This window comes from Austrofundulus limnaeus, unplaced genomic scaffold, assembly GCF_001266775.1.
Source record: "Austrofundulus limnaeus strain Quisiro unplaced genomic scaffold, Austrofundulus_limnaeus-1.0 Scaffold1158, whole genome shotgun sequence".
NCBI lineage: Eukaryota > Metazoa > Chordata > Actinopteri > Cyprinodontiformes > Rivulidae > Austrofundulus > Austrofundulus limnaeus.
The window spans coordinates 45,022-71,515 of record NW_013953560.1 but is presented as its reverse complement, the minus strand read 5'-3'; the positions used below and the strand labels follow the sequence as shown (position 1 = coordinate 71,515).

General features: G+C 39.4%; 3 protein-coding genes across 3 annotated transcripts in view; 2 read left to right on the top strand and 1 right to left on the bottom strand.

Annotated features, from left to right (window-relative positions):
* Positions 1-3,834, top strand: part of LOC106534382 (tumor necrosis factor ligand superfamily member 10) — a 10,272-nt gene extending 6,438 nt beyond the window's left edge. The window contains exon 3 of the mRNA XM_014031004.1: positions 1,543-3,834. Within this exon, the coding sequence (XP_013886458.1) occupies positions 1,543-1,752 (210 nt within the window). The 3' untranslated portion in view covers positions 1,753-3,834. The remainder of the gene's footprint in view (positions 1-1,542) is intronic.
* A 1,162-nt stretch (positions 3,835-4,996) lies between these two features.
* msl2b (MSL complex subunit 2b) lies at positions 4,997-13,521 on the bottom strand. The gene is made up of 3 exons (XM_014031005.1): positions 12,282-13,521; positions 7,512-8,872; positions 4,997-6,632 (listed from the first exon to the last, which is right to left on the bottom strand). The coding sequence occupies exons 1-3, from the start codon at positions 12,421-12,423 to the stop codon at positions 6,333-6,335; spliced, it is 1,803 nt and encodes a 600-aa protein (XP_013886459.1). The 5' UTR covers positions 12,424-13,521; the 3' UTR covers positions 4,997-6,332.
* Positions 13,522-14,870: 1,349 nt separating this feature from the next.
* Positions 14,871-15,130, top strand: LOC106534377 (histone H2B.3-like). The gene is given in 2 exon segments (XM_014030998.1): positions 14,871-15,102; positions 15,105-15,130. Coding segments are annotated over 2 exon segments (198 nt in total). The 5' UTR covers positions 14,871-14,930.
* The last annotated feature ends 11,364 nt before the right edge of the window (positions 15,131-26,494 follow it).

The following is a 26,494-nucleotide window of genomic DNA, read 5'->3' as shown; positions in this document are numbered from 1 at the left end:
TGTTGATAGTGTTCAATAGAAAATAGTGTCACTAGCGCCCCCTTCATTTCCGGAATGCAATAGTCCCATTTCCATATAAGGTATGGGACTGACGGAAAGGTCCGTCACCGCCCCGTTCTGCATGCTGCAGCGAAGTGTACTTGCCTGAAAGCGCGGTTGGAACCGGAGATGGAGACATGTTTGGCTGAGGAGAACCTCATACAGGCACAGAGACTGGGCTTAAAATGGACTAAACTAAACACAACACACCACACCAGGGCTATTAGCCCATAGTCCACCAATGTACCCTCCCCTCTTCTCAACTCCTGTGGCCCCCAGATCGATTTTATTGAATAGACTACATCCTAACTCTAAAATCCAAACATGCTAAATATCACAAATTTCATTCTGTGCAGGATAGTGGCTCCGAGGACCAGGACTGTCCAGGACTGTCCAGGACTTGGACACCACTGTTTTAAAACAATCGTCATTGACGAAGTCACGAGCTGTCAAATAAAAAAAGTTCATTGAACGGTTAACAACTCGCAGAKACATTTGTCTCATTTATTCTGATCAGCGCTCAGAGAGCAGAAAGCCAGGACTCCACATGTGTGCTGGTTCTGGTCCGTGTTTGTTGTTTGTTTTTTTTCCTGTGCTGTGATGTGACTGAGATAAATGTCGTGTCCCTAAAGGTTAATTTTTCCGAGCCACATGAAAACGATTTGCGAAGAATAAKTTTGTTTATTAGATACAGTTTATTTTTTATGTGGTTTTCTCGTCGCTGTTTACTGAACAAACATCTTTCTGACAGCTGAAACAAATTGGTCTGTCATAATTTATCCAAGAGGAAATTTAATCATTTCATAATCCATTTTGCCCCCGCAAATAGAACACGGTTAACGTCAAACACAGTTGTTCTGCTTATAAATCTAATTTATATCATTTTAATCAGCTCCTTTTTACTGCTGGGACGTAATATTTTAAGTCCTGATTATTAATATTTACTACTACAACCATGYGGGGGCTAGATGTGGTGGCACATCAAAACAAAAAGTTATAGCATAATTTCAAGGAATATTAGTTTATAKTTAAAACCAGATAAAATTAGCTAAACTCTTGATTCAAGTGCAGTTTTTGCTGAGTTTGGGACCACGCACGCTACACTCTTGCTATTTTTTTTCTTTGCTTCACATTGATTTCAAAATAAAGATAGCTTTAATGAAACTTACATGTTTTGCACCTTTTTGTTGTAAGGACAGGACCTAATTAGARTGAACCACTCACTTTTATGTTTATCTCAGCGTTTCATTTTTATGCCACAGTTCAGCTTTATTTGCTAAATTGTTGAGTTGATGTTTAAGTAAAAACATTATCCTTTGTCATTCMACAGCAGGTAATTAAAAACACAAACCACTATTATATTTTTAACAGRAGGAACAAACTGAGAAATCGTCTTAAACTTAAACTTCATCTGCGTTGCCTTGAAAATCACAACTTTCAGTACTTTTATTGCTTTCGGTACTTCTGTCCTTACATCACCCACATCTCTTCCTCCCCCACCAGGTGAGCTCCTACCCGGTTCCCATCTTGCTGATGAAGACGAGCCGGACCTCCTGCTGGTCTCGGGGTTCAGATTTCTCTCTCCACTCTGCCCACCAGGGAGGGCTGTTTCCGCTCACTGCAGGCGACCGGCTGTTCGTGACTGTGACCAACGCCTCCGCTGTGGACATGGACGAGAAGAGCAGCTTCTTTGGAGCGTTTCTCGTCAGCTAGASTCGAGGATGTTGATGTGGGGAAACTGAATGTTTTTATCTTTTTTTTTCTTTTAATTTTAAATAGAAAACATCAAACTGCTGCAGCATTCTAGACTTTTCTGGGACCAAAAGCTGAAGACTTTTGACACTGGTTCCAGGGATCTGTCATTTATCAGAGCAAATCTAACCTAACAGACTTTTGGGTTCAGGTGTGTAAAAAATGAAAACGGATGTCAGTTTTTACAAATGTTATTTTTAGTTGATGACGTACTTTYAAAGGCCTCCAAAGCAATCTGGACTGCAGCTTGGGTTCCTTTAAACTTCATCCCTAAATGCCAGAAAGGTTCAGGTGCATCTTGATTTAAATATGTGTGTATTTTTTTTTATTTGTAAGCTTTGATGCAACTATGCATTAAAATTCAGACAAACAAAATAAACACAGTTACAGCATCAAATTATGATTTAAATCTTAAAAAAAATACTCAAAAACTGATGCATGAATGTATGACAACTGACCACTTGAGGGTGCTGTTTTGTTATCCCGCCTTAATTTCTGTGACAGAAGAAAAACGACCAACTAGAATTTAAAAATTAAGCCTGTGTCTCACTGGGKGCCAAATTTGCGAGTGAGTTTTCAAAATCTTCTATTTTCTCGCATGATTCACGAGAATTTTGTTCAAAAAATATTTTCAAAACAAGTTTTCTTTCCAAAAAGTCAAGAGTTGCTGAAGGCATTTGGAACCTGCGGTGTGGGATGGGTGAAAACGTGCAGCAACGTCGTTTTTCTGAAAACTCATGTCTGTGCGGGACGTGACCGGCTCCATCGGTCAGAGGCAGGACAAAGACGGACTGTGGCCCTTTCGCTCAACTGTTTTGTGAAAGAGTCGGAGACTGAAAATTTACATACATTTTTTTTTTTTTTACAGTTTTTAAGTCTCCAAATAATCGCTGATGTGTTAAAAATATTACAGCTGACCACCAGAGGGCGCTGTTTCATTCTGCCACCTAAAGGGAAACATGAACATCTGCAGTTTATAGTGACTTTAAATCCACTCATTAAAACTTTGGTTAAATCTTTGGATTTATGTTTGTTGTAAGATGTACATATTGAGCTGTCTTTTGTGTATTTTTATTTTTTCATTGATTAAACACTTTGTGAAAGCACTGCTACCAATGCAAGCTCTWATAAACTGAACTGTCAGCTTTTGATGACAAGATGATAAAATTTCTTACATCTTGGGGTTTAGAGTCAAATTTAAGACCCTGCTGCTTACAAATCAGACTTTATGGTATGTTTTTGTTGGAAGGGACTCAGCAGTCTCTCCCTCTGGCTCATATCCTGCAGCTTTTCTCCAAGTGGTGCATTGAYCTCCCTAACGGCTGGTATTCATGTTGTGTTGGATTAACTGTAGAAAAGACTCACGTACTTGGAAAACCAATCGTTCATCTGCCTGCGAACAGCAGAAATTTATTTTCTTGCCTTGGCAGCCAGTTGTCCTCCATGGAGTGATTAATTGGTGCAGTGAGTGCAGCCACAAACCCACAAATGTTAAGAAAAAAGATCTAAATGATTTCTTAATTGTGTAAAGTTGCAAGTAGATCTTATTGAGTTACATCTTTGATTTCTTAAAAACAAAATAAAAGCATCGCATTAAAAAAATCACTTTTAAAATCAAGACTAAAGTTAACCACTGTCTGATCACAGATAAATCACTGGCCTTCTCTTATATTTAATGATTGTGACTTTTAGTTACAGTCTCAGTTTTTTTCTTTAAATCTGTTATACCTTAAAAAACAGACCTGGTGTTAAATGGAAAAGAGTGTCTTTAAAATAAAAGTGTCTTATTTTGACCTGGTTGAAATTAGTGAATACAAAATGGACTAAAACACAAACAAGAGTTAAATGTGATCCAAATACATTTTTTATCTTTTGGCTTTTGGGGAAAAAAAAACACAACTGAATTCTAATTAGATTGTTTWAAAAAGTTTATTTTAAAAATCTGATTTGTTTGACTGATAGAAAACTCCAGAATGTGAATGTACATAAATGTGTTTATGTAAAAATGTGAAATAAAGACACTGCAGAAAATTGCAGATTGCACATTTGTTTGCTAGTAGCTSTGAGAATGTTAGTTTCAGACTGTTTTATTCTCAATAATGATGGATGGATGGATCTGTGTGCAAATATTGGGGGTCTGCCAGCATCCAATAGCAGCTATACTTAGCACAAAAGTAAGGAAATGTGTGTTTGGTGGACTATTTCTTTGTTGTAACAATGCTTCTTGGTAATATGTCTTTTGGCAGCACCTGGGGGGACCAGAAGCTGTTTGACAGAGAAAATTTGGSTAATTTCTCTTGAGAACAAACCTCATACTRAGCTCTACTGCTCAATCCCACAAATGCATGTTCCTTACAAAAGTGGCACCATTTAAAAGGGCAATTACCAGACTTTCCAGTGGTATTAGATTGGTTGCCATCTCCACAGCTGAGAGTGCAGCGCAGCAGGTAGAAGCTGTAAGACCTACCAGCCCCGAGACAAAACGTGTGCAGCATCTCATCACAGACATGAGAGAACCTCAGCTTCTGCTGGATCATCAGGGGTTTATGTCCCTTCAGGGTCTTGTCCAGCTTCTCGTCCACAATGACTTGTATCTCTGATTATTCCCTTATCGTTTTATTTTAACATAATAAAGCACAGAATCATCCTTAAGAGATGCAAAGAGGCATTGTTATATATAATAATTCCATGTGGGGGGATCTTTTTAAATACTGCACCACTAACYTGTCATTTTGTTATAAAACAAAGATGTGTTGTCAGAGAGTTAGCTTAGAATCTATACTGTGATAATCTGCCATGTTTCATATCTGGTTTAGTGAGATATGAAAAAAACATGTAAGTAGATGAAGTATATATTTTTTTCGAAATGAAAAATAACTAAACTTACTAATTAAAACACTTAGAAGGTTAAAAACAGTGATTTATATCAAAGAAGGCCTGATCTAGTGTTTTAAGTAGAAACATACTCGWAATTGAAACAAAAATAATAATTATGCATTAATGTAAATATACTGTTTAATATCATTAAAGTGAAACTTAAATTTTAGGTGCAAAAATGCTGAATTAAATAAGCAAATTATGCCCCCTGCTGGTGCTTTTTTTTAAAAAACACCACAACACTGAAGTCCAACACTGCCCTCTAGTGTTCATTAATTGTACAAATTCTAAATAATCTGATAAATATGAAAATAAACAACAGCACACGTTAAGATTTTGATTTTTTTCTTTTTTGTGGAAATATGTTACAATTATATTACAGGTATTTAAATGCCCAGAGGGAGAACAACAACAATAACAAAAATAACAGTTTGGAGACAGCAGAAAGTAACAAGAAAAAGATGCAAACTTGAGTGAGACTGTTTCAGACTGACGGTCTGATGGGATCCACAAACTCACCAGGAAGAACCAGCGGATCCCCGTGTTAGCAGACGTCCAATAAATACTGCRGATGTTGTGGATGCAACTGAATACAAACAAAAGCAGGAACAAAAGACAAGGAAAACAGGAGCACTCCTCCTCCTCTGAGCTCTTCCTGGTAATTAGCAGCACACGTGTAGCTTCCAGAAACAACGAGATCTCYTCAGAAACAACGAGATCTCGTCAGAAACAACATGCAGCATCTGCAGTCAACCAGAGTTTTTAAACACACAAAAGAGCAGATCAGAAATACGGTGGCTTCAAGCTGAGTGTGACCGATGTGAGAAAGTGCTTCACACACACACAAATGCTAAAGACGAGCAACTCTGACATACAAACAAAGCAAACCAGGGATAGTTTAGTTGTCAGGCCACTGTGGCTGGCTGACTCAGAATTCACAATTTTACTGGTTAAATACACGTTTGTTTTAAGTATACAACAGCTTAGAGTAATATTTAGTAGTTTCAGTGGCTCACACAGTAAACATTCAACAGACATAATCAAACCTTGGCTGGTGTTAAAATTCACATCCTCGTTCGAAAAGTTGTAAGAAAGTATTTGTAGCTGAAGTTTAAATAATGCTTCAGTCCTGGTGGTTGAGCGAAGCTGACGACACAGCGTCTACCCTTTAAAAGTGTGAAAACCGTCTGGTTGAATGCAGATTCCATCTTTAATTATTGGAACTTATAAAACTCTGTCATCAATGGAAACCGAGGAGTCCCCGTAAAAAAAGTTTTACTATAAATTACACCAGTCCGATGATGATGTCACTGCTGTCCCTCACCAACACTCTGACACGCACACACAGAGGCATGACCTTGGTTAGCTCGCCTGACTTAGCTACACAACACGCTCTACAGATCTCCACCCACAGTAGAACAACAGGAAACCATCTCTGCTGAAATGAAACCTCTGCAGTGACGCTACGTCTCTTCTTCTCTGGACCACAAGCATCGTGCAGTTTGGGACGACGGACGAAAGGCCGTCCCGTCGACCCGTCCCTGTAGCTGCCGCGCTCTGGCTCCACCCCTGCAGGTCGACTCCGTGGTAACGCCGGGTGGGCGTGGCTTGGAATGTGCCGATGAACTGACCGGAGGAGGAYGAGGAGGAGGAAGGAAGGGAGCTCAACAGTCGAACCGCATTTCCAGTGACTCTTCGAAGCTCCTGTTGTCGTGCCCCGCCCCCGACAGGAAGGCGGCCGAGACGGGCGCGCCCGTCGCCGTGGTGACGTTGAGGAGGGTGCCGCCCGGGGAGCTGCTGGCGGGACTACGAAGGGCCGCCGCGGTGATACTGGTGAGATTGATGCCCAGCGTGAGGCGGGTCTGTTCCAGAGCCTTCTCTGGCACGGCGAAGGCCTCCAGCTTCTTCTCGCCGTTGGCCATGTAAGAGTTCTGGCAGCCGCGGCAGATGCAGTCCAGACAGGCCTGCAAACAGATGTGTTAGAGTCGTCTTCAAAGAACTGAGCAGGACGTCAGCATAAATCCACAGGTCTATACAGTACGTGAAAAAATAACTAAGTAAAAGTAAGAAATAAACTGTAGAATTTCCTGAACCCCTTAACAGTCTTTGTTCCACCGGTGGACAAAAAGGTGCGGCTTCTGCCTTTAAATGTTTCCAGACACTACCAGGGACTTTTATTTTGAAAACTAGAGTGTCAGAGACTTCCTCTGGTTCTTACCTTTAGTTTGGCACCCTTAAAAATGTCAAAAGGCTTTTAAGGAATTTCAGGGGCGTCTGTTAAGGGGGTCAACCAAACTGGTTCCACTAAACCAAGTGGATAAAATAATCTTGCCTCATATTTACTCTACTGGGTTTAGTGAAACCAGCTGACATGACTTGGTTGGGTAAATTCAACACTTCAGTTTTATAGAGCACATAAACATCTTTCATATTGAGGTTAATTTTCTAACGAGGAACTACGAGTTAAATTATAAAGTAAAGAAGCAAAAGTATCAATTTTAGGTTTTAAATGTAACAAAAATAAAAGTAAAAGTAATGATTTAAAAAATACTTTGTAAAACTATATATCCTCAAAAAAATTACTTAAGTACTGTAAGGAAGTAAATGTACTTAGTTACTATAAACCTCTGCATAAATCCTAACACACGACACTTCCTTTGGTTGGCTCTGAAAACTGATGTACAGTTTTTATCTGCAGAGACTGAAACGCTGACTTCATGCTAATGCTGTAAGCTAATTACATTTTACAATAAACACATAATTTATCATTTTCATTTTTGTGAAGATGATTATTATTTCTTAGATTTTTATTTTTATMTTCTTAGCTCCAGGTGTGCTCTCACCTTGCGGTTGGAGTAGCAGGGGCAGCGCTGCCCCCTACAGGTTAACACTGAGGGGTTCTGTGTAGCTCGGCCACACTTGCAGCCCTTTTTCTCCACAGTTTTTTTATAGAGAGGCTTTGAGGGGCTGGGCGGGTGTGTGAGGGGGTGAGCGTGGGGGTGCGGGTGAGGGGGTATTCTGTCACGGGGCTGGGCACGAGGCTTGGGGGCCCCCTGCCTGGCCTTTGTGTAAGCTTTCTTGTTGGCCCCGTGGTGCTCCAGAGTCTTTTTCAGGGCCTTGTTGGGGATCAGCACAGTCTTGTCCGCCTTAGGGGGGCCGCCGTTCGGGACCGGCACGAGGTGGGGGTAAGGTGTGGCTGCGGAGAACTTGGGCTCGTGTTTGGTGGCGACGGTGGCGGGGTTCAGGTGGTAGGGGGCGCAGACGGCACTGGCGGTGGGCCCTCGTAAAATGCTGGAAATGGGGAGGGGCTGCACCTTCTCACTGTCGCTTTCCGAGCGGGAGCGCTTGCGGTGGGAGCGCGGGGGGACGTGGGGGACGGCTACGGCGGGCCGAGGGAGGTGCTGCGTGTGAGGCTGGAGGAGACGGTGGCTGTTCTCGTGGATGAGGTGGGAGGAGTGGAGGCCCGGGGGTCCGTTGAGGTTCAACTGAGGTCCAGAGGGGTGGTGGTCGGGCTGGGGGGTGGGCTCAGGTATGGATTCGGGGTCCGTGTCCGTCTCTAGAGTTCTGAGCACCTCCTCCACACTCAACAACAACGGCCCCCCGCCGTGCTTCAGCTCGTCTCCGAAGGCGCTGATGTCACAAAGCCCCGCCCCCCCGCTGCTCGTGATGCTCACGCACACCGGCATRTCCTCCGAGAAGCTCTCCTGTTTGGCAACGCCTCCGCCTGCCTCTACGGTGACGGGCTGCAGCAGGTCAGAGCTGAGCAGACCGTTACAATCATGGAGTCCGTTAACGGTCGCCGCGCTCCGCTCCTCACGCTTCACCTCCCTGGGCGGAGCCTCGTCGGACAGAAGCGCCTCTGAGGTGGAGGCGTTCTGAGACGGCGCGACCGAGTCAGGAGCGGCCTCTGGCTCCAGCTCGTTCTCGGCTAACGTGAGGCCTTCGCTGAGGATCGCCTGCAGGTCCCGCGAGTCGCCGGCGGCGCTGGCTATGTGCGGCGCCAGCGGCGACTGGGTGATGTAGAGGCAGAGCTTCCTGTAACAGTGGACGAGCAACGAGAGCTGCTTGTTCTCCTCAAAGCGGCTGTAGTCCTTGCACCAGCTGCAGGACGGCTTCAGCTGCATCCTCTGACCCTTACAGCTTCGACACACGTAGTGCTGACATGACGAGTTGGTGGGAGCGATGGGATCCTGCAACAGGTCGCCTGAGGAAAGACAAAAATGTAAACAAACTGCACATGCTAACAGGAGCAGCATGCTAACAGGAGCAGCATGCAACAGCCGGGAKAGGGTTCGTGCYGTTTAAACCAAGTTAAATTTAAGKCCTTTAAATGCCATGTGAAATTACATTTAAGACCAATTTTATAATAAACACAAATGACAAAAATAAAAACTGGCAGAAACTCATGAATCAAAGTATTTTTGGTTGAAGTATTCAAATATTGCTAWTAGACCAATTGTTTTTATCCATATCTAACTATAGCAGAAACATTCTTAASAGTCAGTTTTAAACTGAATTTAATTTCTGGAAATCCTCTKACAACCCKAAAATTTGGAGTTTTAGGACCCACAGTGGGGTCTTAACCCCACTTTGCTGTAGATGAAACCTTTAAGTGCCTGTGACATCAAATGTTTGTAAGAAAAGTGAACACGTTTTTGAGATATTTGCATGTGAAATAACAGGAAGTGATGTCAAAGGGGAATATTTGTGAATGTGAATTTAAATGTGAGTTTAAACATGTGAATGTTTAAAAAAATAAATGTTACCAATTATTTTAATATTTGAGGTGAATTACAATCATATTATTGAKAATATGTTAAAATTTTAAAGACTTCTGAAAGATTTATTTAAGACATTTTAAGGTTAATTAAGGACTTATTTTTGGATAGATGAATTCAACGATGTTTAAGACTTTTTAAGGATCTGCAGGAACCCTGCTGGAGTGTCGTTCTGTTTTCACAGGGCCAAACGCACCAACAGATGCATCAAAATCAAATCCTTATCAAGCTCATTTTGTCACCGTAGAAATGATGAAATATTATTCACAGATTACTGCCTTCCTGTTTGGCTGTGTTTTGACTGCTTCCTAAAGTAGTATCTCGTTGTAAATCTGAGTGGTGCTTGGCAGCTTGCCCGCCTGAATGACAGTATCTCTTTGAGAGGAGCTTCCTTAGCAACGCTGGCTTTTAAAGAGCACAGCTGCAGATGGAAAAAAAAGGGATGAAAGTCCATTCATTCATAAACAACCAACCCCCCACACGCAGAGAAGCCCGCCTTAAACATCCCACGAAACGACAGAAAGTCTATATTTAACAAAAAGCTTGCTTTGCTTTTATATTTCTGTATAATTGATAAAGCAGAGATGGGGGTCATCTGTCCATGTAAAACAAGCTGCTCTTCTACAGCACTGTGCGAAAGTCCTGAGCCGTCCCCGACTTGTCTTCTGTCCTGTCTACTCTACTTCTTTCAGTCGTCACAGTGGGTCGTCCCCCTCCATCCCTGCTTGTCTTTTTCCTGGCAGCTGCATCTCCAACATCCTTCTACCAATATACCCACTGTCCCTCCTCTGGACATGTCCAAACCTCTGATGATCTCATTCCTAATCTTATCCATTCTTGTCACGCTCAAGGAGAACCTCAACATCCTCAGCTGAGACACTTCCAGTTACAGTACGTCTCCTGTCTGTCACGGTCTCCAAACCATACAGCAAAGCTGGTCTCACATAACTAAGTCAAGTCAACATATACCAGACAAAAAAAAAAAAAACAGAACCCAGTTGTATACAGTAGCTTACTACATAAACACAATTTGTTTCAATTTATACTGTTTAATTAAAAAATACCAAAGAAAACACAGTGTCAGACAATTATAAAGCCAACAAGTAGATCCTCAAAGTGCTACTAGATACCCCCCCACCCCACACGCATGCACGCACGCACACACACACACACACACACACACACACACACACACACACCATGTTGTTACCCTAAGCTTCCCTTCCCAATCTCCAGTTTTATCAAAAAACCCTCCCCCCCCCCCCCCCACACACCCCACCCATGACTCCTGCAGGCTCTCGGGTGAAAGTGAAAGTGAAACCTAACTTTCTGCTGAGCTCTCAACATTAGTTCTCACTCAGTGAAGCTCTTTTCAGATTAAAAATACCTTTGAGGAAATATATTTTCAGATGCCAAGTAAACTGCATCGTGAAGCATGCTCAATCNCACACACACACACACACACACACACACACACACACACACACACACACACACACACACACACACACACACACACACACAGTCTTTTAAACTGGTTCAAAATTGTAGTTAAAAAAAAATCAATTCTTGGCAACTCTGTCACTTAACAATTTTTAAGTGGCTGTTAAAGGTATGTTGTTTTTGTGCCCTAAACATAACTTGTATAACTTGAGACAAATTTGATAGTCAAGGACTTTTGAAGCATACTATAAATAATTCAATACATTTCTACAAAATATTAAACATACCAAAATAATATTAGTTTTAATACATTTAGATTTATTTGATCGACTTGTAAAATGTCTCGGGTGTATTCCCTGTTAGCTTCACCTCAATCAGTTTTATTTGTAGTCAAATATTTTCTCTAATGAATTTGAGGACAAAGATTTTATGCTGTAGACCAGGGGTCCTCAAGATATTTGGGTCTGGGGACCCCTTACAAGGGTGAAAATATTCCAAGGACCCCCCTCATGAACCCCATGCTGTTTTAAAAGATAATTTCTTGTCATTTCAACCCCTAAATGCCATGGGAATATATGTTTTTATTAAGTTGTTCGTTTTATTAGTTCACTGTTCTCCATGCATTTAAAAAATAAAAACCACATTAACAATTTAGTATTTTTTTTATTTTTTTGAGGACCCTCCCCCAAGAAAAAAAAAAGACAGTTTGAGAGTCTCTGCTGTAGACAACAGGGCTGTTTCTGAATGTAAACAGCAGCAGATGCTGCCTACAGACATGGGGGTGTGTCACGAGGGGTGTAGCTGTATATTGTGGTGCCTTCACTACACCTCGGAAATTATAGTCTTCTAAGTTAAAACACGATATATGGACGGAAGTTCCTTTTTTCGTAAAGCTGCACAGTAGTTTAAATCTTTGAGTTTTCTTTGCACTGCAGATAATTGTTTAGGTCTCATAATAATCCAAGCTCACATTTCTTCTATTAAAGGTAATGGATGGACTGATGTCCACGTTTTTGTGTTGACAATTTGATCATCATTAAACACAGATTTTTCATTTAGATTTTTTTTTATATCAGTACACTTAGATATTCAGAGTCAACTAAACCACAATATTCACTTCAATAAATAAATAATCAAAATAGCATATTTCATTTACTAAATGAAACGGGAATGATGTGTTTTATTTTGCCTGAAAATGCAATAAATCTGCTTTACAATGTTGTTATCAATGTTGATCGCTTTAGCTATCTCCGACCGTACCTGAAGGCAACATAACTTAAAGGCTCGCCTTCTCTTTTAATACCCCCTCCACCCCACCCCCTAAAAGGGGGGGGGGGGGGAATCCTTTAATGCAATGTAATAAGGTAAAAATCAAGCAGTAATATTTCTTACCGCAGACCAGGCAGGACAGGGACTGTCGGAAGAAGGGCAGCAGCTTGCAGAGCTCCGCCAGGGCCCGGGGGTCTCGGGGGTCGCACTGCAGCACGGAACGGCTCACGGACACGTAAAGAGACGTCGCATTCACCGGGTTCATCTCAGCTGGCTGTCCGGGCCTCCTGTACGGTCCGCTCCGTCAAAACGATGTGTCAGGACTTGTAAAGTCACCCCCCACAAACAGAGGAGTAAAAAAAAAACCCCACTGAGACAGAGATAAAACTGTGAGGTAAAATATGTCAGGGGGAGTCCGGTGGCTCTGGAGAGAGCATAGATGAATATGATAACCTCAGTGTTGTGTCAGTAAACCCRACATTATTAAGAGTCTGAGCGCAAACAGATCCAGGTTCCACATCCCGGGTCAGTCACATCCAACCCATCCCCGACCATGTCTGAGATCAGGTTTTACAAACGTTCACAAGTGCCTCGATCGTGCATTTAAATCTCGATTTGTCCACATCAGCTCGGTTTGTTTCCATAACACGTGAAATATAAAGAGACAAAGCCCGGCCGGTGTGGAGCCTCTTTCCGCTGCTTTCAGCCGGTTAACTCGCAGCAGCCTGAAATTCACACGGAGACCTCGGTGACGAAGAGCTCCGGCTTGCAGAGACAAACCCAAGTCCCACAGCCATGCTCGTCCCGGTCCAGAGCAGGTATCACAGAATGCAATTAAATATCCCACTCCAGGGCAGCGGGGGCTCCGGTTTCAGTGCAGCCCCAGCAGGCTCTGTTATTGTTCGGCTGGAAAACAAACCAGGCCGCCCCCAGCTTGTTCTTTAAAATTAGAAAAACCAACAGCTATAGGTACATAAGATGGGAGACGGTCGAAAGCTGATTTTTCTGCTGTTAAAACACCAAAAAGGGGAAAAAAAAATAATTTAAATCCCCGTTGGCTCTGTCGGTGAAAGAAAACAAGCCAGATAAAGCACCGGGCTCTCCTGAAAGAGCTCGCCGCTTGAGCTGCACCGGGAAGCCGGCTACAAAAGAAGGCCGCTTCCCACTTCACAGGATAAGCCGGAGTCCTTGGAGCTCAAGGGCAATGATGCGGAAAACAGAAGAAATACGTCCTCCCTCAGCTTTCTAGAACTCCAGGGTGCTGGTGAAGACCAAAGATTTGAATATTTCCTCTGTTTGTGTTCGTTGCTATCATTAGCCGCGGCGTATTCCTCAAACCTCCGGCTGCTTCTCTACATGCACACAAGAGGGCGCTGTGTGTTGACAAGATCTCGCGATAATCCTTAAATGTCGCGAGAACACACTGAACACTTCTACATTACACAAGTAAACCCAAATTTAACGTTTTATAGGTAGTTTTAAAATTAATGTTGGATAAAAAATTGTAGTTTAAAAACGCATTGCATAAATAATGGCAATGTTTCAAATAAATCTTCCATTTATGCATGTGTGTTTCATTAATTTTAAAATGAAAGAAAAAAACTATTTTATTTCGAGCTGTATGTTTGATCCAACCAAAAACTGGCATGTTTTCTGTTCACAAACAAAGGTTGAGTATTACAGTAATCTTTGTAACCATTAATAATTAGTACATTATTGTTATTATTTATATTTTTAACTACAACAGAATACCACTGCTGCGACACATGTATCACCACTACAAAAATATAAATAATATATTTTTTCGTTTCATAAATTTTTATTCATTTCATTAAAAAAACAGAATTTTATACACAATAAAAAATACAACCACAACGTAATGAAGGGAAGCAGAGAGAAGAACACAATCTTATAATATCTGCCCTCTTTTACCTCAAGTATAAATTCAAACAACAATAATCCTCAGTTAACAAAACAAAACAAGAACATCAAATCATTCTAGAACAACAAATTACTGTATATGGTTACACATTATACTGTTTCATATTTTTCAACAATCCCACCTTTATCATTCTCTTGAACATGCACTTTGATTTGGCACTTTTCACATCATTTTCCAGAACATTCCACAGTCTGACTCCTTGGATTGAGGTGCACTATTCTTTCAAACATGCTCTAATTTTAGGTTTCATGAACAACTCTGTCCCCTTAAGATTATAATAGTTCACTCTCTTTGCAAAGTTTTAAGATAAGATAAGTAAGATAAGATAAGATAAGATAAGATAAGATAAGATAAGATAAGATAAGATAAGATAAGATAAGATAAGATAAGATAAGATAAGATAAGATAAGATAAGATAAGATAAAACTTTATTGATCCCACCGTGGGGAAATTTGCACATTACTGCAGCTCAATACAGGAGAGGGTGAGAAGAATAAAGAAAGAAAAATAAAAGAAAACAAATAAAAAACCCACAATATACACATGTGATATATAGTAATATACATGTACCAATGCACATACACATAAACACATATGCATATACTTTTATATGCATATATACACTGTATAGTACAGTGCAAAAATGAATGGATGGATTTTCTGGATGTTAATATTATAGGATTATAATATAATAATTATATATATATATATATATATATATATATATATATATGCATGACGATTAGGGGTGCGGCAATTGGGTACGGCAAGCTGCCCCTAGACCCTTCTCAAAGCAGGTGCACCTGGACAACGGCATCTCCTCCAAGGCCATGAGCATCATGAACTCGTTCATCAACATCTTCAAGCGCATCGCCTCCAAGGCGTCCCACCTGGCCCACTACTGTAAGAGGTCCACCATCACCTCCAGGGAGATCCAGACCGATGTCCGCCTGCTGCTGCCAGGAGAGCTGGCCAAGCACACCATGTCCAAGGGTACCAAAGCATCACCAAGTACACCAGCTCCYAGTAAACCACTGCTGCAGTGATTCAAACCAACGGCTCTTTTAAGAGCCACCCACCCTAACGAAGAGATTATTRGTCATTGTTTTATCTAATACATGCTGAATAAACTGTAGCAATGAATCAGCACTTTAATCAGCACCACACTTCCTAAAGAGCTCCTCCTCTGTGTTTATTTATGTCGGTATTAGCTGAGATATGTGTTTTATATTGTATGCATTTTATTTTTATATTCACATACATTASATTAATCCARGTTTTTATTAAGAAATCATCAATTMTTGCRAGATTGGGTGGGTTTCTGCATTTTTTCTTTTAACACTTGGACTGTAAAAACAGCTTTTCCACAACATTTGGATCATTAATAAATTGGATTGATCATTATAAACACCACATCTGATTCAATACAGTTGTGGAAAATCAATTCAACAATACTTTATTGAAGGGATTTTTAGGTGAATGGCATATGCATTCATTCATTCATTCATTCATTCATTCATTCATTCATTCATTCATTCATTCATTCATTCATTCATTCATTCATTCATATTCAAGAGAAATTATAAGGAGTATATAAATAAGGTTTACAAAAATGAATTTGATAAAATGCTGTGTTAATTCTAAACTGTGTGTTAATGTTGATTGATGACAGAGTAAATTGTAACTGGTTTAACAGTTTGTATGAAGTTTTGGATAAGCTATTGCTTCTTCCTGTTCCCTTTTCAAACATGAGTTATGTTTTACATTATATTTTGTTGGAAATTTTATGTTGTAATTAATGCCTTATTTTGTTTGTTGTGTTTTTCTCCTGTATTTGTTACATGTATGCATATGTATGTTTCATTTTACTGTTTTATTATTGTTTTTTTTTTTATTGTTCAAAATAAAAGAAATGTGTCAATGCAATACACATCACTGCACATATTTTAACATTGTAGTGTACAATATATGATTGATGCATCTCAATGCAGGTACAAAAATCAAAACGTAAAAAAACCAACAACCTCTGGATAGGTTCTTTAATGAAACAGTTCATCTCTCCTCCATGAGACTTCAGTCTAAACCAGGGCTGTTAAACTAAATTCCTCCAGGAGCCACAGTTACTGCAGAACAGCTCAGGGGCCGTCATTATGTGAATAAACCAAGTATTACAAAGATCCGTTACCTTTGAAAGTTTATTTTGCTGCATAAGAATAAAACAAAAATAATACCTCTTGTTTAACAAATATTTTAACATCTGTCTTGACAAATTTTTTAATTTTTATTTTCGCTTTCATTCTTAATTGTTTGTAATTTTAACTGTCTTGAATGTGCATAGAAATTGTTTTTACCAGCTTCTGGTCAAGATTCCGACAAACACGTCTATGGTTATGTGTTTGTGAGATGAAACAATCGGCGGCCCAAAATGGGCGGCCAATTGAATAGCCCTGAACTAGGAGCTCCTCCATTAAGTTTCCTTAAACTTTAAAATAATTCTGCTGTAATCTGTGTTTCGTGTCTGCACTGTGATAGTCTGTTGAGACTGTTTTGCATAGAAAATCGGCAAATTCTTATTTCTAATGTCAAATTCTGATTCGAACTAGTGTTCTATTTAGAGTTGGGCGGATCMATACTATCGATACCAACGCTGGTATTGATAGTGAACAATACTTGTGTGATTGCCACATTTCTATTTTCAAATAAAAACAAAAAAGTGGAAAGTATGACACTGTCGACTTTTCAAAAGTAACCCCCCTGCCCCCCCAAAAAAGACACTTCAAGATAATTATATGCAACTCATACAATCTAGTGACGGACTTCTTTTTATTGGTTCCTCTTTTGTTTGTCTGCTGCTGACAAGATGAAATTAGCCCCTTATTGTTGGCTTCTGTGTTTTATTTTTATCCTTCATCCTGCACTTCTCTGCACATCCAAAATACTGATTGTTTTGACAGGAARGTCTTGCAAATATTATTTTTCATGCATTTTGCACATTTCATTTCTATGAGTAATTCTTCTTTAAAGACAGTCAAAGCGTCTCACGCCGCTATGACTGTTTTTTCCTTTAGTCAATAATAGTAACAAAGTGWCCAAAAATACTCCTCAGGTCATTCTTTGAGTTTTGTCTGAGTGTTCTGAGCAGGACAGGACYTTTGGGTGATTCCCCTTCTGTTCGTCAGGCTTTGAAAAACGTTTATCTGTTACAGTCATGTTTTCTGGATTAGTTCGTCAGGTGCGGATCAGAATGTTGCAGTATTTCATGTAATATATATTTGAAAATGATAGCATGAAAACCAACCACAGTAATGTTATTTTTATAAAACCCTAACTGGAAGAAAAACAATAATAATTACTCAGAAAATGCGRTACTTTCTTCTAAAACAGGGTGTCAAACTCAGTTACACATGGGGGACAAAATTCTAAACTTGGTCCAAGCCGAGGGGCAATTTTTATTAAAAAGTTACAACAAATTATTCTTAATCAAAATTCAATTCAATTCAAAAATACTTTATTGATCCCAGAGGTAAATTAGATAAATTAGTTTGTATAGAGACACAAAGTATCTTTTCAAATTTATTTTTATYTTTTAGAACAGATAAAGAAAAACTATTACATTTAAAAAGACTCATAATTAAAGTTAATTTATTATGCCTTACAACCTCTTACAAATGCTTTCATTTATTATTTCTTAAAGATACATTTTATCATAATCCAGCAAATCAGGTCAAAAAAGAGAAAATGCTCACTAAAAATACAATTATTTGACTTTAAAATAAGAAAAAAATACATAAAAAGATAACTAAAGTCAACTTTCTTTTCATTTCACACAAATTCAAAGATCACTGAAAATTTCAAGCCCAAGTTTGAAAATTGTTCAGCTGTCATGAGAAGACTGCATTAAATACGGCAAACAAACAAAAAAATCTTAATTTGTTAAAGTTGCAGCCAAGCATTGAGGACTAATAATTACTGTTCATATGTTATTTTAAAAAAAAAGAAACAAGAAAGTTTTATATTCAACCTCTTTCTGCAACCTGAACAGAAATCTGCCAAACTGATTTGTTTTGGTTTTCTCCAAATATCCAGTAATGTTTGAGACAACGCTGACAGATCAAACTTTTCTTTACAGTAAAACTTGTAAAATTTATAACATTTTATTGATTCATTTGCTCATTTCCAACCTGATTGATTAACTCGAGGTTCAACTAATATTTCAGTTGCTAACACCCATCTGACAAACAGAAATGACTATTCTGAAAGAGAAAGACAGCTAATGGTAAATAAAAAAATAAATAAAATGATACTTCTTAGATACAGATCCTAAACATACTTTATATGGAAACAACAAAAAAGCTCAGTGATCTTCAGCTTGTGAGTCTGTGTCCTGTCATAGCTGCAGTAGTAATTTCCACTGCGGACACGTTACATGACAGTGACCACTTCCCTTTTTTGTTGAAGGCATCACAAGTATAAAAGATCCTCCCTTCCTCCTTTATTCATCAGACTCTGAAAAGTTGATTCCGAGGTCGTTTTAAGTTCTGCTTGAAGATGTGGTCGACCCTTCCATCCAGTCGGTGGGTTTTCCTGCTCAGCCTGGCTGCTGTGCTGCTCTGCTCAGAAGGTAAAAAACATATTAATGCACTTTATATAATCCTTTTCTCTTATAATATGAATTACAAAATGAGACTTAAAAGATTAACAATGTCAAGCAAAAATATGTTTTACTCACTGCCAGAAAAATGAATGTGGCGCTAAAATTAACAGCAAAATTAGCTGCTTTTTTATTAGATGTTGATTGGTTATTARTAATGAAAACAAGTCACCTTTATTTAATTTGGATAATAGCTGGAGTCTGGTTCTGATCTGTAAAATGTTGCCARATAGTTTTCAACATCTAGTATAAAAAAATGCAAACATCTGGCAACTGCAAAACTGAAAGGTTGTAAGAATAACGTCTCAGAGGAGGTGTGCATGGCAACAGATGGAGAAATAAAATGCAAAGGGTTGCTCTCTTTTTTTTTCAAGACATGTGATGTAATCGTGATGGATGACTGTATTTTTCTCCTTCCTTTCTGTGGGTGCAGGCCAGTCGTTCATAGTGTTGCCCTGCTGCCGGAGAGTCTTTAACGAAACGCGAGGAAAAATCACAAAGTGCTACGAACAGCTGCCACGGTGGCGCTGCAACATCCACGCCTATGTGTAAGCAGCAGCAGTTAAAACTACTTTGTCCAAGGTTCCCATCCACCACTGACGCTTAACCTGGTTTTTGTTATCTAAATTAAAAAAAATCACCATTTACCCAGAAATAGCAAAAAAGCAGTCAAGAGAAAGAACACTTTAATAATCTTGTCTTGTGTTTGTAGAATCAAAAAGCAGAACGGCACCAAAGTGTGCATCGATCCAAACTCCAACTGGATCAAAGACAAGCTGAAGAAGGTGAGCACCGATCGTCTAAAACTCTCCAGAGTTAGTCAGTTTACTCAGCAAACAAAAMAAAGTGTATTTAAGTGTTTGAATGCATGAAGTGTAATTTACAACCTCATCGCTGTGTCGGAAATATGCAGATCTGGAGCTTTAATGTGCTTAAAGTTTACAAATCTGCTCTTTTAAAGTGAAGTCCCGTGGAACAATCAGTATKTTACCTGTTGAACATYGATTTTTAAGCCACTTTYYTTTGGAGGATGTGGGTTCAATGCTGACCAGACTGATGAGCTAAAGGCTAGTCTGAGCAGGGTTTGAAACCAAAAATAGATATCTTAAATTGATGAAACAACTCCTGGGCTGGCTGTGACTCAGAGGGGAAATACAGTCATTTGCCAAGTTGAAGGTTTAATCCCTGATGTCTGCTCCACTTGTCAGCATGTCCTTGAGCAAGGCACTTAACCCTTTGTTGTCCCTGATCTGGACATTAGTGGGTATTTTAACAATATAACATCCACTCAGATTTTTTAAATATATTTTATTAACCTTGACATCACTGTCAGAGTTACTCGAGCTGCAAGTTTCCCAGATGTGCTACAGCTAGCTGCTACTACCATTTGCATTTTCAAATTTTCACATAATTGTATCTGAACAACTTTGCAATGTGAAACAAACAGAAACACGTGTAAAAAGTAGAATTTGCATGAACAGTATGATATTTTTGAGATTGGAGTTGTTTCAGTTTGGCCTCATTGGCTCATTGATTTGCTCTGAGTTAAGCTTTGTTCCTACGAACTTATAGTTGATCAAAAAGCTATCTGCAACAGGTAAGATATTATTTATTGTCTGTAATCTTCTCAGTTTTAAAAGATCCAAACTGTAGCTTAAATAAAAGAATAAGTGTATAGAAGTAGAAAATGTTTCTATTCCTTTTTGATTATAATTTGTACAAATTTATGTTTTGACATTTTCTGTTGATGATTCAATTAAAATTAAACTAAATTAAAGATTTAGATTTTAAGTTGAAATCTGATGATCTAACACATAAAAACGTTAAGGTTTTGGAATATGATTTTCAAACAAAACCAGTTAAAATGTTTTCTACATTTAAAAAAAAGTGCAAATAAACACACGACAAATTATTTACTTACTGTTTTTCCTCTAACAGAATCACAGATTTTGGTCTAAAGCTGGGGTTTTGTTTGTATTTTAAATGAGACATTTACACAGAAATTCACCTCAATGTTTCACTTACAAAGCAAAGATTAATATGAAACATTTTTATTATTGGAACCCTTTAATCGATTGGTTTAGTTTCATTATTTAGGAAATTTTCTGCAACATCAGAGACATCCTGAATTTCATGATGCTTTTTTGATKTTTTGATTCCTTCCTTCCTTTTGTTTCTTCTCTCATCTCTGCAGGGTTTAGAGTGTCGTCCTGATGTCTCCTTTTCACGTTAAACCTCGGGAGTCGACGAATCTTGGATAAAATGAAGCTACTCTGAATATTTTCTAGACGATAAATTATTTATTAATGTTTTCATGAAAAACAAACATATTTAAAATGTAATTTATTTTATTTAACTTTTAAAGAGCTAATGTGACTGTAAGAAGAATTTCTTTTTATTTGACTTTGAATTTGTTTTTATACATATATTTCACCAATAAGAGCAAGAAATAAAGGTTGAATGCTTTTAAAATATGATGGAGTTGAAGTTGTTTGTCTTTGTGCCGTACAGTATGACTCAGTGTCACATTTATTTCTATGGAAAAAGTAACACCACTGATGATAACTCATTACAGACTTAAAAAGATTGTTGCATTTTATGTCATGATAAATCATTAATTTAAATGTAAACAGTTAAATAAACAAAGTGATTCAGAAGAAAAATCTGTGATTGAACCCTACAGTAATAATGCCAGGGTTATCTTTGATCAAAGTGGTTTTGGGGGTRACTTGGTGCTGGAACAAGATGCAAGTTGGTTCCATCAAAGAACAGGTTTGGTTTTCTAAAGACACATAATTTTTCCCGACTACAACACATAAATATAACCCAAACTACTGAACAAAGTAAAGTAGAGGTAAGAGTACACAATGAAAACAATAAAGTCAGGCTAGTAGCCATGATTACAACTAATGGTGATTAGTTAGAAGCTCTCAGTGATTCATCTGAGCACAACATGAGTAAATATGGTGCAGGATGCCACACTGCATGTCTTTATATCAGGTATGAATCGAAAATCTGAAGGACAAACTTATAATGTTGTACCACAACTCATCTTTTTCACTGCAATAAACTAAACATTTTAAGCTAAAGCTTGAGTTAAACAAGGATCAAAGTGTGTAATGTTAGTTTTGAGCTTTGTTAAAAATGGCTGTAGGCCATTTTAAATTTTATATCTTCAGTCCATCATAACAGGCAGCAGATGGTACACACGTCTTCAGAATCAGAATCYCCTTGATTGTCATRATAATTTGCATTACAATGAATAGGGTTTGCTGCTCCAAGGTGCTTGCTTTTTTAGGAGAGTAGACAAAGCAATAAAATAGACAAGRTAAAATCAAATAAAGACAAAATGTGCACTATAAAAAAGGAGAAATCAAAGCGTTTCTGTATATGAAAATGAATAACAGGGAAATGTTACAGTATATTTTCTTCATTGCTTGTAATATTGCACATTAGAGATGTTCCTGAGAGTATTTCACCTGAGATATATTGCACACATTTTGTATTGCACATATAGTTTGAAAAATTMGATGTTTGTTGCCATCATTTTTTATTGTTCAMTTCCCTGATGGCTCTTGGGAAAAAGCTGTCCCAGAGCCAATTTGACRGGGTTTTGTGTGARCCATACCGTCGGCCCAAGMGTAGCAGGTCAAACAGGTGGCTGCTGGYGTGGGATGGGTCCTTGATGATACTGGCAGCTCTTCTTAGGTAGTGAGAGGTGGCAATGTCCTCCAGACTGGGCAGAGAGCAGTGATCCACCGGGCTGTATTGATCACCCTCTGCAGCARTTTTCTGTCTGCTGCTGAGCATCCCCCGTACCATGCTGTGATGACGTATGCAAGGATGCTCTCAATGGTGGATCTGTAGAACAGCACCAGCAGCTTCTCCTCCAGCTTGTTCCTCTTGAGCACTCTCAGGAAGTGGAGATGCTGCTGAGTTGTATTTGCAGACCAGGAGAGACTGTCTGTGGTCTGCACACCCAGGAACTTGATGGAGCTGACCCTTTCCACACTGACTCTGTTTATGTGAAGTGGTGCTGGTTCAGCCCTGCTCTTCCTGAAGTCCAGAATTATTAAATTTGTTTTTGTGGTGTTTAGTMGCAGGTTGTTTGCAGAGCACCACCCTGTCAGTCTGTATACCTAGTTTCTGTAATCAGACTCATCTCCCCCTGAGATGAGCCCAACCARGGTGGTGTCATCTGCAAACTTTATGAACGAACGTGTTGGAGAGATGGATCAGAGAGCAGTCGTTGGTGTAGAGGGTGAACAGCAGAGGGCTCAATACACAGCCTTGAGGAGAGCCAGTACTGAGTGTGAGGAGAGGTGGGGGCCTAGTTTCACAGACTGTAGGCGGTCTGTGAGAAATGGTAAATGTACTGTACTTGTATAGCACCTTTCTACCCAACCAGGACACTCAAAGAGCTTCACACTATAATCTGTGTCCTCATTTACCCATTCACACAGCACTCTACCAGATCTCCTACAAAGCTAACATGTACAGTCATCTATGGAGACTAATCAGTGCCAATCACATTCATACACTGATGGGAAAAACATCAGAGGCATTGGGGTTAAGTATCTTGCCCAAGGACACAATAACTGAGACAGATGGACGGGGGATCGAACCGGTGACCTTCCGGTTCCAGGACGACTCCCCTAACCACTCTGCCACAGCCGCCCCAAGGAAGGAAGTTCTGTATCCACTGGCAGATGGGAGTGGAGATGCCCAGAATCTGTGGTTTCTGGACCAGGATCTCTGGGATGATGTGYTTGAATGCTGAGCTAAAGTCCAGGAAGAGCATCCTCACGTAGCTCTCTATGCTCCAGGTGACTCAGCGCGGTGTGGAGTGAGTTGTTGATGACATCTTCCGTGGAGCGATTTTCCCTGTAGACAAACTGGTGAGGGTCCAGAGTGGGAGGTAGACAGTCTCAGGTGTTGAAAGAACAGTCTTTCGAAGCACTTCATGACCACTGGCGTAAGTGAAACAGGCCTGTAGTCATCTATGCTCTCCACTTTGGACTTTTTAGAGACTGGGARAATGGTGGAGGATATGAGGCAGGGTGGAATGGTGGCCATCGACAGGGACTGGTTGAATATGCAGGTGAAGACACCTGCTAGTTGGTCAGCACACGCTTTTAGRACCTTTCCAGGTACACCGTTGGGGCCGGCCGCCTTTCTGGGGTTCACRGCCTTCAGCACTCATCTCACTTCATGTTCCTGGAGTGTTAGCYTGTTAGTGTTAGAGGGTGGTGGATATGGAGTTTTTGCTGGTCTGTCTCTGCTTCAAAGCGGGCAAAGAAGCAGTTCAGCTCCTCTGCTAGTGAGGCATCAGTACTGGTAATGTGGTTRATACACTGCCACATCACTCTAGGGTCATTCATAGCAAAGTGTTCCTCTATCTTTCTTTTATACACCACCTTTGCCTCCCTGATGCCTCTTTTCAGGTGCGCTGTACCGGGCCTTGTCCCCCGAGTTGAAGGCAGTGTTGCGYCTTTTTAATAGTGAATGGACTTCGCTGGTCATCCAGGGTTTCTGGTTAGGAAARGCRCTGACCWTTTTGTWGATGGTGACTGTGRCAATGCATGTTTTGATGTAGGAGAGTACAGTGTCCGTGRACTCCTGCAGGTCATGYCTGGAGAATAAATCCCATTCAAGGAACTTTTGAACTTGAAATACAGAGACTAACACATCATGTCCACATTGAGATCCGTTTCACGTGTATTCAAAATGTACTTTTTGAGAGTTTCAGTAAAATGAGTCTTTTCTTTAGTTYGATATCCTGCTAACAGACAGAGACACAGTTGTACATGATCACCTACCTTTAAGTCTGATGGTTATCATAAAGAGAAACAACTGTCAGATTCAGAACAATACTCTAGAAAACATTCTAGTAAAACAAAAAAAATGACATTAGGTAAATATTTTTTGATGGGCTCCAGGGTCTTTCACCTATATTTTAAAGACCTTTTGCATTAACTTTATACACCAGCAGAGGGCGCTCTTTTCTCATTTGTTTGGTGAGCAGAGGTGAAATTCAGCTTCATTTCATGCGGAGCCTTTCACTTATTGAAGACTGTAAAAAATACATTCACTCCACTTTTTGTTCAGCTGACAGCAAAATAAAAATTAAAACATGTTTCATATGATGGAATTTCATGCCTGTTCATACAAATCCAGTTATTTAAATGTTTACAACCCCCCCTCTTTTAAACTAGGCTACAAAGTTATTTTGTCTGAACATATTGTGAAATCCCTGCAAAATCTGCTCTAGGCTGTACAGAAATTTCTACTGCAAGCTGCTGCTGCTGCAAAAAAAAACTAAAAAAATAAAAACTGCAAATTACCATGTAAAGGAAAGCTAAAAAGATTTATAAATGTGTGTTCCCATGAACAATTAAAGATTGGGGACGTTTTAAGTTTCACTGTTAGCTCTTTAATCTTGTCAGAATTAAACTGAAGTGGTTAAAAAAAGCAGTTGACAACAAGTAAATGTTAATTATTTATAAAGTTCTGTCAAGATGGTCATAAATTAGAATGTGACTTTWAGAGATCTGCTAAAATAAACCAGTGACACCAAGTTTCTCTGAATTTAACATTAACATTACACCATAAAGTCCAGACACAGTTTACTCCCATGAGCGAGTCATTTCTACACCATCAGAAGAAAAGGCTGATGACTGCTCTTACTGTTGGAGAGGCGTCCTCTGTGGTTGAAGTGGTTTCATTTTCACTCTCATTATTTGTCACAATTTCAACTGGTTTTACTGAAGGAACAACTGTGAGCYTCACAGGTACAGTTATCAGGCATCAGTTAACCAACATGTCAACAAATAAATACATTTTTAAAAATAGAATATTTCTCTGAGGACACGTGTAAATAACATGAAACTTGAATGTTTCATGTTTCATGAGAAAATAATAGTAATAAAAAGATCCAGGAGCACGAGTAACAGGGAGGACAGACTGCAGGGGAACTTACTGAGAAGGGTCAAAACAAGAAAGAGTAGAAAACWACGATAAACTCTTTGAACAACAGAAGTCATCTTCAAGAAAAACTGAAGGTGTTGGTTCCAGAGAGATTTACTGATGAAGTTAAAGCTGTGAAAAAGGCTCAAACCTATTCTTAATGATGACAAATTTGTAAAATCCTTAATGCCAGGATGTTTTTTTTTTGTTTGCTCATTTACAATATTTTGTGTTTGATGTTTTTGTGATTCTCCATTTTATCTTTTCTTTTTGTGCCATCACTTCTCCTCAGTCAGTTTCTGCCATGCCCACTTGTACCTGCACCCTTTTCACCTGTCACAGCTGCAGTCACTTCTCCTCATCATCAGCCTCTTTAGTTTGTCTTCACTCCATTCATTTCACTCCTGCATTCTGGCTCTGCAATACATTCTGCTTCTCCAGCTTCCTTGTTCCTGGTAAGTTTTTTGCCACCAGTTTGATTTTGTTTCCAAATAAAATTTAATTTATTTTGACCTTTCACTTTTGCAATTTTGGGTTCCAAACCTTCTAAACCATAACAGTTCAAATACAAATTTGCATTGATTATAGGCCCTATAATATAGGGTAAAAAACTGAATGACAAAGATTCAACAATAATGTGTGGGCCTTTGTTAATTTGTTTGTCTTTTTATTTATGTCTGTCTGCCTGCCTGCCTGCCTGCCTAACTTGTCTTGTCTTGTCTGTCGGCCTTCCTTCCTTCCTTCCTTCCTTCCTTCCTTCCTTCCTTCCTTCCTTCC